At 42.6% G+C, this 15,259-nt stretch overlaps 1 protein-coding gene across 1 annotated transcript in view; it reads left to right on the forward strand.

The window, feature by feature from the left end:
- Positions 1–15,259, forward strand: part of heatr4 (HEAT repeat containing 4) — a 66,093-nt gene that overhangs the window by 38,230 nt on the left and 12,604 nt on the right. The window contains exons 9-11 of the mRNA XM_043698333.1: positions 2,392–2,496; positions 4,043–4,161; positions 12,627–12,807. Of these exons, the coding sequence (XP_043554268.1) occupies positions 2,392–2,496; positions 4,043–4,161; positions 12,627–12,807 (405 nt within the window). The remainder of the gene's footprint in view (positions 1–2,391; positions 2,497–4,042; positions 4,162–12,626; positions 12,808–15,259) is intronic.

The raw sequence follows: 15,259 nt of genomic DNA on the forward strand, positions 1-15,259 counted from the left end.
TTTGTGGGCGGCACGGTGGCACAGTGGTTAGCACTGCTGCCTCACAGCGCCAGAGACCCGGGTTCAATTCCCGCCTCAGGCGACTAACTGTGTGGAGTTTGCACGTTCTCCCCGTGTCTGCGTGGGTTTCCTCCGGGTGCTTCGGTTTCCTCCCACAGTCCAAAGATGTGCAGGGTCAGGTGAATTGGCCATGCTAAATTGCCCATAGTGTTAGGTAAGGGGTAAATGTATGGGTGGGTTGCGCTTCGGCGGGTCGGTGTGGACTTGTTGGGCCGAAGGGCCTGTTTCCACACTCTAATGTAATGTAATCTAATCTAAATAAAAAACAGGAGACAGAGAGTAGTAGTTGAAGGGAGCTTCTCGAAATGGAGAAAGGTGACCAGTGGTGTTCCACAGCGGTCAGTGTTGGGGCCACTGTTGTTTGTGATATACATAAGTGATCTGGAATAGGGCACTGTTGGTATGATCAGCAAGTTTGCAGATGACACAAAAATTGGTGGAGTAGCAGAAAGCATAAGGGACTGTCAGAGAATACAGGAGGATTTAGATTTAGAAAAGTGACAGATGGTTTTCAATCCAGACAAATGTGAGGTGATGCATTTAGGCAAGACTAGTTCTAGAGCGAATTATACAATGAATAGAAGAGCCTTGGGAAAAGTTGATGGGCAGAGAGATCTGGGAGTGCAGGTCCATTGTACCCTGAAGGTTGCTGCACAGGTGGATAGAGTGGTCAAGAAGGCATATAGTATGCTTGTCTTCATTGGAGGGTATAGAGTATAAGAGCTGGCAAAACATGATAAAATTGTACAAAACTTTGGTTCGGCTGCATTTAGAATACATTACCAAAAGGATGTGGACACTTTGGAGAAGTTGAAGAGTAGGTTTACGAGGATGTTGCCTGGTGTGGAAGATGCTCGCTATGAAGGAAGGTTGAGTAGGTTAGATTTATTTTCATTAGAAAAAGGGAGATTGAGGGGGGCTGAAAATGTGTTGCTGGAAAAGCGCAGCAGGTCAGGCAGCATCCAAGGAGCAGGAGAATCGACGTTTCGGGCATGAGCCCTTCTTCAGGAATGAGGAAAGTGTGCCACGCAGGCTAAGATAAAAGGTAGGGGGGAGGGGCGTTAGGGGGGGACCTGATTGAGGTTTACAAAATCATGAAGGGTGTAGACAGGGTGGATAGAGCCAAGCTTTTTCCCCAGGGTGAAGGATTCAATAACGAAAGGTTACGCTTTCAAGGTGGAAAGTTTAAGGGGGATACTTGCGGCAAGTACTTCACACAGAGGGTGGTGAGCGTTTGGAACACGTTGCCAGCAGTGGTGGTAGAGGCAGGGATGGTAGATTCATTTTAAGATGCATCTGGACAGATACATGAGTAGGTGGGGAACAGAGGGATATAAATGCTTAGGAATTGACCGACAGGTTTGGACAATAGATTTGGACAATAGATTTGGATCGGCTCAGGCTTGGAGGGCCGAAGGACATGTTCCTGGGCTGTAAGTTTTCTTTGTTCTTTATTCCCCACTCTGAAACTACTCTTCAGTTCAATCACAGGTTTCCTCTCTCCCACCTTGCTATTTCACTAATCATAGGTTCTGTCTTTTGAGGATGAATAAGAATAGGAGGGACTGAACCTGTGCTCAGAGGAGCAGGCCAACCAGCAGAGGAGAGAACAAACCTGTGGTTGGAGGAGAGTTCCTCGCAGATTCTGCCTTTCCCAGGCCTACTCCTCCTCAAACTCTACATTATTTTCCTGCACTCACTGAATTGCCTACACTGTTAATTGTTCAGTCACAATGTTAGCTTATGTTTGGAATGTCCTTTGAGTTCTTCGCTGCCATCTTTGCTACATTTTTGCAGGCCATTTGTAAGGTTCCATGGGTGAATTTGCTTGTTGACCCCCTTATTTGAGGGGCTCCCAAAGGTGATAAATGATCGGTTAGATAGAGTGAAGCTCCGTCTAGACTGTCCCCAACAAGCACTTCCTGGGCAGTATAGCATGGGTTTAGATATAAGAGTAAAATTCTGCCCCATCAATCACACTCAAGACAGGTACATTGTATGGAGATTATATACACTATTTCCCCCACACATTTTGTTCACCAAGGTCTAGTACACTTCCTGCTGAAAATGTGTTGCTGGAAAGGCGCAGCAGGTCAGGCAGCATCCAAGGAGCAGGAGAATCGACGTTTTGGGCATGAGCCCTTCTTCAGGAACCTGATTCCTGAAGAAGGGCTTATGCCCGAAACGTTGATTCTCCTGCTCCTTGGATGCTGCCTAACCTGCTGCGCTTTTCCAGCAACACATTTTCAGCTCTGATCTCCAGCATCTGCAGTCCTCACTTTCTCCTAGTACATTTCCTGTTGGTATTTGGTAATCTCTCTGTTTAACCAGACTCTGGCACATTTCATACTGGCGAAGCATCTGAACAGCCGCAATTGGCAAGAGAAGGTGCTGGCATGCAAGGTCTTCTCCTGTCTGCGTGGTTCACTTAACAAGGTAGGCCTATGTTCAATTTGTAATGCTAATTGCATATTCTGGCTGCCTTTTGGGGCATGCTTTGAATGGACATTGCTCCCTGTTTGAATTGATCCCATATAACCTCTCAGATGAGCACAACCCTGAGCATGTATAAGACCAACCTGTAACAGCTGCTGTAACTGAAAATCAATTTGTGAAAAGTCCCCACAATGTAATCTTTTTGTATTTCCTCTTCAGGCTTCAATCCCTGACTGAGAAGGTGGATTTAGATTTACTGTATGATCCACCTCTGGGCATCTTTTGTACTCTCAACACCAATGTTTTTGACAGGGATTTGATCACCTCTTGTAAAATTTGCAAATATCTCGACAGGGTAATCACTCTAACTGTACCACTCATTAGGTTATGTTATAGTGCTGTCTATTCCCCATGTAGTTGTAAACCAGAACCCTACAGATCACTTGAGTGGCTAGCATCCAGGGATGGCTTGTCTGGATTCGAGTCAGCTCCTAATGCAACACAAAACTGGGTGTCTTGTAGAGTGGGATCACATCATCATTCACACAGCTCAGCTGGGCAAGGCTAAGATACTCCTATAATTACCAATAAGTGAGGATAGCAGTTGCTGCTGTGAAAGAGAGGGGAGAGCAAGGAGAGTTGAGGTGGGTAGGTGCTAGGGCCCCAGTTCTTTACAATTTATATAAATGATCTGGATGAAGGGACTGAAGGTGTGTTAACTAAATTTGCTAAAGAGACAAAGAGGACATAAGGAACCTGCAAATGGATATAATTAGGTTCAGTGGGTGGGCAGAGATTTAGTGGATCCAGTATAAATGTGGAAAAGTGTGAAATTGTCCATTTTGGCAGAAAGAATGAAAAGCGTTCTGTCTGAATATTGAAATGTTGCAGCGCCCTGAGATGCAGAGAAATCTGGTTGTCCTTGTGCAAAAAATTCAGAAGATTAGTATACAGGTACAGCAAGTAATCAAGAAAGCTAATAAAAGATTATAGTTTATTTTGAGTGGAATTGAATAGAAGAGTAGGAAGGTTATGCTTCAGTTATACAGGGTATTGTTGAGACCACATCTGGAGTACTGCCTACAGCACTGGTCACCATATCTATGGAAGGATATTAATGTGTTGGAAGCAGTTCAGCGAAGGTTTACTGGATTAATACAGAGAAAGAGTGGATTGTATCATGAGGAATGATTGACCAGGTGGATGTGGAAAGCATGTTCGCTTTTGTGGGAGAATCTAGAACTGGTGTCATAGTTTAAAAATAATTTTCACCCATTTAAAATAGATGAAACATTTTCTCTTAGTGGTTTGTCTTTGAAATTCCCTTCCTCAAAAGGCAAGATCCTTAAATATTTTTAAGGCAGAGGTACATAGATTCTTGATGACAGAGGAGTTGAAATATCTGGGTATATGCAAAAATGTACAGTTGACATTAAAATCAGAACAGCCGTGGTCTTATTGAATGTCAGAACAAGCTTGAAGGGCTAAGTGGCCTACCTTGTTCAGATGTAGAATAAAATGTTTTGTCAACTTTTTGATGACCCAGGATTTAACACGCAAGATTGTGCACTTGATGTGGAATGACTGGAACAGTGACGTCCGACAGGCAGCAACACACTCATTGGGAGCCTTGGGTCTGGGGAAGGAAGCCCATGATAAGCTCAGGTAAGACAGAATAATGGAGAAGTCTGGAGCTGTGAAGCAGGTCCTTGACTGTTTCAGTAGGCAAAGGGCCAGTCTACGTAGCCTGTCCAACAAGCTATGACTTTGACTTCCATCTCTCCTAGGTAAAAACAATGACTGCAGATGCTGGAAACCAGATTCTAGATTAGTGGTGCTGGAAAAGCACAGCAGTTCAGGCAGCTTCCGAGGAGCAGTAAAATCAATGTTTCGGGCAAAAGCCCTTCATCAGGTATTCCTGATGAAGGGCTTTTGCCCAAAACGTTGATTTTACTATTCCTCAGATGCTGCCTGAACTGCTGTGCTTTTCCAGCACCACTAATCCAGAATTCCATCTCTCCTGTCATTGCTTCACTCCACAGTAAGTCTTGAGTCTCTATCAATGCCCAAGCGTCTGAACCAGTGTATCACAAGCTTGGGCCTTCTGCAGATTCCTTTTTCAGTTGGTGGCACAAGTAATCCTACATCACACATAATTTGGAGAGATTCATGTTGCCCAATATTGTATTAGATTCCCTACAGTATGGAAACTAGCCATTTGGTCCAACAAGTCCACACTGACCCTCCAAAGAGTAACCCACCCAGACCCATTCCCCTACCCTGTATTTACTCTTTACTCATGCACCTAACACTATGGACAACTTAGCATGACCAGTTCACCTGACCTGCACATCTTTGCATCTTTGGATTGTGGGAGGAAACCAGAGCACCCGGAGGAAACCTACGCAGACACGGGAAGAATGTGCAAGCTCCATACAGACTGTTGCCTGAGGCAGGAATTGAACTCGGGTCCTTGGCACTGTGAGGCAGCAGTGCTAACCACTGAGCCACCATGCCCATAGTGTAACCCCAGAAAACCTAACAGTGACTCTCCTTGGATACAGGAATTGGATGATGCTGCTTGACTTCTCCTTTGAATTGCTACCATCCAGAGGGCAAAATTCAGGTCGTAAATGAAGACTTGCTTTTAAATTGCACTAGAATTCTTCTGTTAAAAAGGTCACTAGATCTTTATGGCTCACCAGGTAGCCTCTGCCACATGTAAGGGAGGTCTATGATGTGTTGATAATCCTTCCATCCTTTCCTCTATTTCAATTTCAAACACCATCCCAGCCATTTCTCACTAACTTATCAGTGAAGGGAGGAGCTGCTGAGGGACCCGACTGAGGAGGTCCGATTATGAGCTGTTGCTTACATTCATCTAGCATGTTTCATAATCTCAGGACATTGTGAAGCTGTTTGTCAGTAATTTTGTTCTTATGAAGTATGGTTAATGCTGTAATATACTATGCATGGTAACCAATGCATAGAACATAGAACATAGCGCAGTACAGGCCCTTCGGCCCTCAATGTTGCGCCGATCCAAGCCCACCCAACCTACACTAGCCCACTATCCTCCATATGCCTATCCAATGCCCGCTAAAATGCCCATAATGAGGGAGAGTCCACCACTGCTATTGGCAGGGCATTCCATGAACTCACGACTCGCTGAGTAAAGAACCTACCCCTAACATCTGTCCTATACCTACCCCCCCTTAATTTAAAGCTATGCCCCCTTGCCAGAAGATAGAAAGGATCAAAGCTTGAACTTCAGAGTTGTTGGATATCAGAATCATTTCCAGGACAGGAGATGGTTATTTAAACTTTTGCATGCCAAAATAATTGGGATCAATGCCTTTGCAGGGAAGTTGAAAAAGATTTAATCAAAATTGGAAGGGAGTGGGTTCCAACATATAGAAATAGAAAAGATGTATAAAGGAGTGAAAGTATTGACTAGCACTAGATTAAAGAAGGAAGTAGCAGGTTAAGGCCAACAAGGAACATAAGACATTCCTAACCTGTGTCTATGTAAACACACAAAAATGTGTTATAAATAAAGTTTGTGAGCTGAAAGCACAAACAATCATGTGGAAACAGCATGTTGTGGCAAACCAAATAACAGAACATTGCTTAAAAAGTGGTGGGCTTAACAAGACAGATTATGATGGAATAAGCTAATTGCATTTTGTTTTGATGGCACAACAGAGAAAGCTGTTGAACTGAATTTAATGCAAACTGTCTACATGAATTTTAATAAAATGTTTGATTAAGTACCAATAAAGGACTGGTTTCCAAAATTAAGCCTCGAGCAGTTGGAAGATAAGTGACAGCTTGCAGTGAAAACCTGGTTTAAGGACAGAAAATGGAGAACTTCATCTCATTTTCCACTTGGTGACCTTGTAGCTTCTAGGACTCAACACCAAGTCAAATAACTTTAGAGCTTGATTTCATTCTTTCATGTTTTTTACCCACTTTACACCTGGTCCTGTTATGATTATGGGTTGTTTTTCACACAGTCACCCATTCTTACCTACTCTTAGCTCTAATTATAATCTATTCCGCTTTACTTCTGTCCAGGCTTGCAATACATGATCTGCTTGTTTACCTACCTCTTTCTTTCTGGGCTCCAACTTTTCCTATCCAATCACCTCTCCACTCCCCCACAACCTCATTTTCAGTGTAATTATTTATTTTTCCTAATTGCTTAACAGTTCTGATGAAAAGTCACCAGACTCTAAACGTTAACACTGCTTTCATTCCACAGATGATGCCAGACTGCTGAATTTTGCCAGAAAAATCTTTTGTTGCAGATCTCCAGTATCCGCAGCTCTTTGTTTTATTTCGAGGCATCTGAGGTGCTGTGAGCCATCAGCAGCAGCATTGTATTCAGCCACATGTGGCCCCGTGACCCAGTGTATCCCACTCTTGCCATTACTGTCAAGCTGGGAGATCAACCCTGGTACTAAATAAAGAATGCAGATTGGCGTTCCCAGAGCAGCATTAAGTACAGAGGAACCTCGGTTATCCAGCATTCGATTAACTGAACAAAATACTCCCGCCTGAGTCCTTTGGATAATCGAGGTTCCTCTTTATGCCTAAAGATGAGATGTCAACCTGGTGAAGCAACAACACAGGCCTACTTGTGTGCCAAAAGGGTAAGTAGCATATGATAGAGCCAAATGATTTCACAACCAATGGATCAGATCAAAGTTTTGCAATCTTGCCGCATCCAAGCTTGATTAGTGATGGATAATTAAATCGATTAACAGGAGGAGGAGATGGCTCCATAAATATTTCCATTGTTATGGACTAGACCAAACCCCCTCAAAACATTGCAAGGAGGCAGCCTATACTCTAACTTTTATGAGAGGCACTGCATTCCAGATGTCATTTGATTAGTCAAATTACTAGGTTTTAAGCAAAACACATTTTATTCTTACATCACTGTTAAAATACAAACAAAAAAAAAGGAATTGGCATAACCTGAACTCTATTGAAATATTTAACAAAATAATATTATTTAACTACTATTCATCAACTGTTCCAATATAACAGTATCCGATAAACACACCCTTGAAAAAGGCAAATTCAGCAAAACAGATCTCCCTCACTTACTATCTCCTCCAGTCCAGGAAAAAGAACCTCAGCAGAATGAATCTAGCAGCAGAGAGAGAACTCAAACTTGTGCAGCTGCAGACAGAGAGAGAGAGAGAGTTGTGTCCAGCAGCTTCAACTCCAAAACCCCAACTTCAAACAACTAAAACCCAGGGTGTGCATGAACCTGACTCCAGCCATTATTTGTCTAATTTAAAAAACAAAGTTATTTACTCAGCTTTCCATAGAGCAGAGACTTAATCACCAGGTTTACAACACTCCTCTTCATGAGAAACACATCTAAACAACCTATTCACCTTATCTATGTCCCTCTTAAAGGCACATGTCATCACACTATTTTCAATGAAGGGGATGCCCAACACAAAAATGCAAAAGAAATAGTGGAAGTATTTGCCTTCACCCAAATGTATAAAGTGGGTGATCTATTTTGGTGTCCTCTGGAGAGCCACAGTATCACTGATGCCATTATTCAGCCAAAATGATTTATACAGTCAGAGTCATATAGCATGGAAGTTATAGCTTTCCCAATCAATATCAGGAAAGTTAAAGTCCCCATAACAACCACCCTATTACTTTCACTCTTCTCTTGAATCATCCTCGCAATCCTTTCTTCTACGTTTCTAGGACTATTAGGAGGCCTGTAAAAAAACTCCTAACAGGGTGAGCTCACCTTTCCTATTCCTAACCTCAGCCCAAACTACCTCAGATGGCGAGCCTTCTTCCATCGTCATTTCCACAGCTGTAATACTATCTTTGACAAGCAATGCCACACCTCCCCCTCTTTTACCCCCAGCAGGTTCCAACAAACAGCAGTGTGGAAATGATCAGGTGATCTGTTTCTCATGAAGTTGACTGGGGGCTAAATATTGGTCAGATCTCTATGAAGAATGACTCTGCTTTTATTTTTGAAATAGTGTCATGGATCTCTCAAAACTACCTGAAAGGGCAGACAGATTTAACACCTCATTTGATAAACAGCATCTCTGACAGTGCAGTGCTCCCTCAGCACTGCAGTGTGTGCATTAGCCCAAACCTCGTCACTGGATCAGATTTGAAACAATATACTTCTGATTTCAGAGTCAGTAGTTTGCATGTTGAGTTTGCATTTTCACTGCTGCGAAGGTGCCATCCTTGGCTCTGTGACTTACTTGCATGTCCCTGAGTTAAAACCTGTGATTCAAGCTCAACTCCAGATGCTTAAGTGAACAGTCCAACCTGTTCCTGCCACCACCTTCAACAATTACTTCCTTCATCACTATATTATGTGATCCAACAACTCATCAAAGCTTCTTTGACAACACTTTTCAAACCTGTGACTGCTACCATCTGGAAGAACCAGGGCAGCAGATACATGGGAACACCAGCACATAAAGGTTCCCTACAAGCGACTCGCCATTTTGACTTGGAAATATATCACCATTCACTGTCACAGTGAATCCCTTCTTCACAGCACTTTGCATGTCTCTTCACACCAAGGTATGCTGTAGTTCAAGATAATAGCTTACCACCACCTTCTCCCTTTAATATACTACTTTGTAACCTAAGCTGTACTCATTTTAAACTTCAAATACATATTCATTCACAAATAAGTCAAACAAAGACAGTTTGACAGAGGTGATAAATGTAGACGGGGAAAACAAATTATGTAGTTTGGGTCCAGAACGCAATGGTGAGATTTGTTGTTTCTCTCAGTTCTTTTAAGTTTTGTTTTAAAGTAAAGGTGACTCAATATTGCCTGAAGAACAATGATTGTTCTTAAATTCAGTAGCTGTTTGGGTGGCCTAGGTCTTATTTTGAATTTGAATTCTTTCTTTTCAAAGTTTTCAACTTCTACCCCTTCACTCACCAAGAGAAATGGTAAGGAATACTTATTTGCAAACTTCTAGATGTCTCTGAGTATACTGCACAGATCTGTAACAGACTGCAGCTGCACCAATCCAAAGGCTGTCTCTTGACTCAAAAACTCCTGGTACCATTCTCTCTCAAAATAGCCACTTCGCTTCCCCAAAAAGTAACATAATCTTTGCAGCTAAAGTGCGCACAACATAAACCCACTTGATTTTCAAAACTCTGCTAGTGCTTTTTAGCCATATGACCTAACCTCCACAGTTTTGTACGGAAGGGAGTTACACAGACTGAGAGAAAATTTTCTGTTCTTCCACACTGTAAATTGGAGTTCTCTTATTTTTTTCAACTCCGTCTCTAGTCTGCCCATAAGAGGCTAATTCCTCCTGGTATTGAATCCCCTCAAGATCTTGCATGTTTTAATAGGATCACCCTTTTGTTCTTGTAAGTCCTTGTAGGTATAGGCCCAACCTATTCAGCATTTCTTCAGAGATAAGCATTTAATCCCAGGAATGAGTCAGGTGAACCATCTTTGAACTGCTTCTAGCATAGCTATATCCTTTTTCAAATAAGAAAGCCAAACAGTACTAGATGTGGTCTCACCAAGGCCCAGTGCTGCTGTGGTAAAATGCCCCTGTTTTTATGTTCCATTCTTGAATTAAGCTCTAATATCTCCTTTTTCCTTTCTAATCCTTTGCTGTAATCGTGTGCTAACTTTTGATGTATTTTCAATCTGCAATCCCATTCCTGTGCATAGTGACCTCCACATCTTTCTTGCCAAAATGAATTATTTGCCAATTGTTTGCTTATTTTGTGGTTTATTAATGTCCTCTTGTGATTTATAGAGTTTTTTTTTAGATTAGTTTAGATTACTTACAGTGTGGAAACAGGCCCTTCTGCCAAAATGAATTATTTGCCAATTGTTTGCTTATTTTGTGGTTTATTAATGTCCTCTTGTGATTTATAGAGTTTTTTTTAGATTAGTTTAGATTACTTACAGTGTGGAAACAGGCCCTTCGGCCCAACAAGTCCACACCGACCCGCCGAAGCGCAACCCACCCATACCCCTACATGTACCCCTTTTTACTAACACTATGGGCAATTTAGCATGGCCAATTCACCTGACCTGCACATCTTTGGACTGTGGGAGGAAACCGGAGCACCCGGAGGAAACCCACGCAGACACGGGGAGAATGTGCAAACTCCACACAGTCGCCTGAGTCGGGAATTGAACCCGGGTCTCTGGCGCTGTGAGGCAGCAGTGCTAACCACTGTGCCACCGTGCCGCCCACAGGTATAGAGTCAGACAGCACAGAAACTGACCCTTTGGTCCAATTCATCCACGCTGAGCAGATTACCCAATCTGACCTTGTCCCACTTGCCAGCATTTGGCCCATATTTGTCTATGCCCTTTTAAATCTTGTATTTCTATCTGCCAGCACCACTTTCTCTGGTAGCTCGTTCCATACATGAACCACCCTCTGTTTTGTGATAACCCTTCTCAATGTTGACTCCCTCCAATTTAGTGACATCCACAATTTGGAAATTGTGTTTTTGATTCCAGTGTCTCAATTGTTTCTGTATATTGTGACTAGCAGTAAATCCAGTAGAGAGCCATATGAAACATCAGTTCCTACCTTCAGCCTCTCTGACTCCTGATCTCTGCTGTCCGTCTTGAATGCCAGATAGCAATCCTTCTGCTACTCAAATATATTTAATGATCCATTGGAGAAGAGAACTCTGAACATTACCTGTCCTAGGAGGAGAAATTCCTCCTCCTCTTCACCTTAAAAGGGAGACCTTAGTTTGAAATTGTTCTCCTTCATTCCAGGCTTCCCCATCAATGGAAATATCCTCTCAAAACTGTGTCAAGCCCAAGCCTGCTTAGGATCTTTTATGTTCCCCAAGATCACATAACTGGACTAATCTTTTGAGTCATGTTAGTGAAGGCCTTTTGAAGATAAGTTACATCCACTGCATAATCTCTAGTCCAGAACTAGAGGGCATTGGTTTAGGGCGAGAGGGGAAAGATTTAAATTGGACCTAAGTGGCAATGTTTTCACGCAAAGGGTGGTGCATGTGTGGAATGAGCTGCCAAAAAAAGTGATGGAGGCTAGTACAACATTTAAAAGGCATCTGGATGGGTTATATGAATAGGAATGGTTTAGAGAGATATGGGCCAAGTGCTGGCAAATGGGACGAGATTAATGAGGATATCTGGTCAGCATGGATGAGTTGGACCAAAGGGTCTGTGTCCGTGCTGTACATCTTTATGACTCTTATCTAATCTGTATTAGTTTTCTCAGGAGGAAATATGGCCAACAAGAACATTTCTTTTTGAAATCCATGATTGCTCTTCATTTTTTCCCTCACTTGTAGATGTTCTTCTATTCTCTTCAGCTAGTCAAAGGCAGGGAGATTTCTATCAGCACTGGGGAATGATACCAGTGGCATCTCTGAGGTGTTAATATCTTTATCAGAATTTGGAGCTAGTGTTGTTATGCACAATAGCTAAAGATGTAGGTAACACAAAGCTCTTGCAGGAAGCTCTTAAAGATGAACAGAATTAGCTATTTAAGCGCCTTAGGAATTGAATAGAAACAATATTTTAATGGTCAACCTCCGCTGACAATGAAAGCAGTTACTATTAATTCACTTAAATGTAAATCAGATCACTTCCAGAAAATTCTCTTTTGGGATCCAGTATGTGAGTAATGTGAAACATGACATTGAAAGAGACCTGCTAATCTATGTTTCTCAAAGGTATGTGTCTCTCTCTCTCTCTCTCTGTGGTTTCCTTAGCTCATGTCTGGGTTCATTCTAATCTATGAGAGATATTGATAATGAAGAATAATCAATAACTTTGTCACTGCATAAGGCATCGATCAGGTTGATAGAAAGCAAATTTGATTCACGGTCTAATTTCATCTTTAAAACTTGCACAACAGCACTTTGTAGTCCGACAGGTTATTTGGAAGCACTAGCTTTCAGAGCACTGCTCCTTCACATAGCTGTGGAGCAGGATCATAAGACACAGAGTTTATAGCCAAAGACTACAGTGGTCATGCAACTGGAACGATATATTAAACAAATCTAGACTGCTGTTAGACTTAGCAGCTGGGACTGTCAGTATGTGAGGGGTGATTGTACTGTATTCAATTGTTTTGCAGGGAGATATTGGAGAAAGGGGATTGCAGGAGCCGAATCGAGGCCTTGTCATGTATTGGTCAGCTTGGTGTGATGACTGGAAAACTGATGCCGAGCTTCCTCGCCTGTTTCAGTGATGATTTTGTTGGTGTGAGGCGAGAGGCATGCCTGACAGCTGGTTTGTTGAAGATAAAGGATGAGCAGGTAGGAACAGTACTCATTTACTCTGAGGTTCTGCCTTCGTTAAGCAAGAATCTTTAACAGTGATCGGAGCAGGATTCCCAGTTAATCCTGCTGCCTGCCTGCCATCAAGATGCACAGGGGAGCAGAAAGCAGGTTTGACTGCGCATAGTTAAAAACTGAACATGTTGAAAACAGAAAAAGCTGGAGAAACTCTGCAGGTCTGGCAGCTGCTGACTGAGCCGTGGCCACTCACCACCTGACCAATTGAAATTCTCAAAACCATGTAAAAGCACACCACATGGGTGACTGCTAGAGACTGGGCACCAGTCTCTGATACCTCACATCAACAGTGTCAAACAGCCAGGCAGCTATTTATTTGCCCACTGGCAGAAGGAGTACTCAACACACCCATGTTTCACAATCAGGGACAGCAAAGGCCCTTGACTCCCAGATAACCCCTAGAAACGTCCCCCACTTACTTTTGGTCAACTGCACAAAATGGGAGTGGTCGGAAGTATCCCAGGTAACTACTGGAAAGAATCCATGTAACGTAAATCCCAGGAGAGTGAAGATTAATGACAGAGTTTAATGCCACAGCGAGTGACCTTGCTTCCGCTGAAGCTCATACCCTACCCCATAGCCAAGTCGCCAACCTTCTAGACTCCATCCCTCAAAAGCCTACATGAACCTTTTTGCGAAGACCCACAAACAAGACTACCCCCTAGAAGTATCATTATTTCAGCCTATGAGCCACAAAACTGATTTCTTCCCATTTTGATTCTATATTTTTTTCTCCTTTTGTCTGGTCTGTCCTCTTACAATGCTGTCTGCCACTTCCAACAGTTTCCTGTATACCAAGTCATAACCAACTCCTCTTCATTATGGATGGTCTCCAGTAGCTCCACTTCTTCCACAATGGAGGTCTAATTTACCACCACCTTCCTCCAACTTGTTCACATATTGTACAATCTCTCCTTCAACTCTATTCACTCCCTTCAAACAGAAGGGCATTGCTACAAGGCACTTGTTATGCGGTGTTTCTGAAATATGTGAGGCATTCCTTTTCTCAGTCTTATTCAGTTCATTTTCTCGTACATCGGTGATGTCATTGGTGCAATTTCCCTGAGCTAGAAAGTTCCTTTAATGTTACTTCCAATCTTCATCCTTCTCTTACTTTTACTTGGTCAATGTCTCATTTCATGTCCCATTACATCTTCTGCTGATCTTACTACATCAACACTTTCCTTATTGAAATTTTCCCGTCTTCCTCTCTATCTCAGACCTGGCCTTTGGCTCCTTTTCGCACTCTCACCTTTAATTTCAGATTTGTTGTAGTTTTATTTCTATGGCCTAGAACCTGAACACATGCCCTCCAAATGAAAGAAAGACTATTTAGGACTGAGACACGGAGGAAATACTTCACCCAGAGGCTGCTAAATCTTTGGAATTCTGTACTCCAAAAGGCCGTGTCAGTGATTAACTATCCTCAAGATAGTGATTCGATAGATTTCTGTGTGTTAAAAATTTCAAAAGATATGGGGATTGTGTGGAAATAAACTACTGAGGTAGAAGATCAACTCGGCGGAAGTGGGTACTGCAGATGCTCAAGACTAGAGTGGTGCTGGAAAAGCACAGCAGGTCAGGCAGCATCCGAGGAGCAGGAAAATCCCGATGAAGAGCATTTGCCTGAAACGTCGATATTCCTGCTCCTCAGATGCTGCCTGACCTGTTGTGCTTTTCCAGCACGACTCTAATCTTGAGGTAGAAGATCAGCCATGACCTAATTGAGTAGTGAAACAGGCTCGAGGGCCAAATGACCTACTCCCATTAGCTATTTCCCACGTTTCTCAATGACCAAGTTGTTAACTTCTCACAATGTGGATATGCCTGACCTGTCAACGTTCAAGCATTTATTATGACAGGGGTCAACTTCACTCGTGCTTCAGATGCAACAGCAGCACTCATGCATTCTCTATGCAAAGGCAACTTCATGCAATGGGGATTCTCATTCCAGTGAGAAACACCAAAACTTACTTTGCTGCTTGGTTCTGTCTGACTGCCTTGACATGAGGTGCTAAAGGTTAGTGACCTGCCTCCAAAATTCCCAAATCCAGTGATGAGCACCAAAAACAAATGTAGAGTACTTCAGGACCTTTCTCAGCTAAAAACAACTTTAAAACATTGTTAAAATGACAAATCCAATGAAGTTTCAGTTATAGATTCACAGACCTTTCGGTCCAACCGTAATCCCAAACTAAAATGGTCCCACCTGCCTGCATTTAGCCCATATCCCACCAGACACTTTTTATTCATGTACTTAACCAGATGTCTTTTAATCATTGTAACTATACCGGCATCCATTACTTCCTCAGGAAGTACATTCCACACACAAGTGTGTAGGAAGTTCTTTACGCAGGGGTGGTGGGTGTCTGGAGTGTGTTGCCAGCGGGGGTGTAGAGGTGGACACAATAGC

Source organism: Chiloscyllium plagiosum, chromosome 10, assembly GCF_004010195.1.
Source record: "Chiloscyllium plagiosum isolate BGI_BamShark_2017 chromosome 10, ASM401019v2, whole genome shotgun sequence".
Lineage (NCBI taxonomy): Eukaryota > Metazoa > Chordata > Chondrichthyes > Orectolobiformes > Hemiscylliidae > Chiloscyllium > Chiloscyllium plagiosum.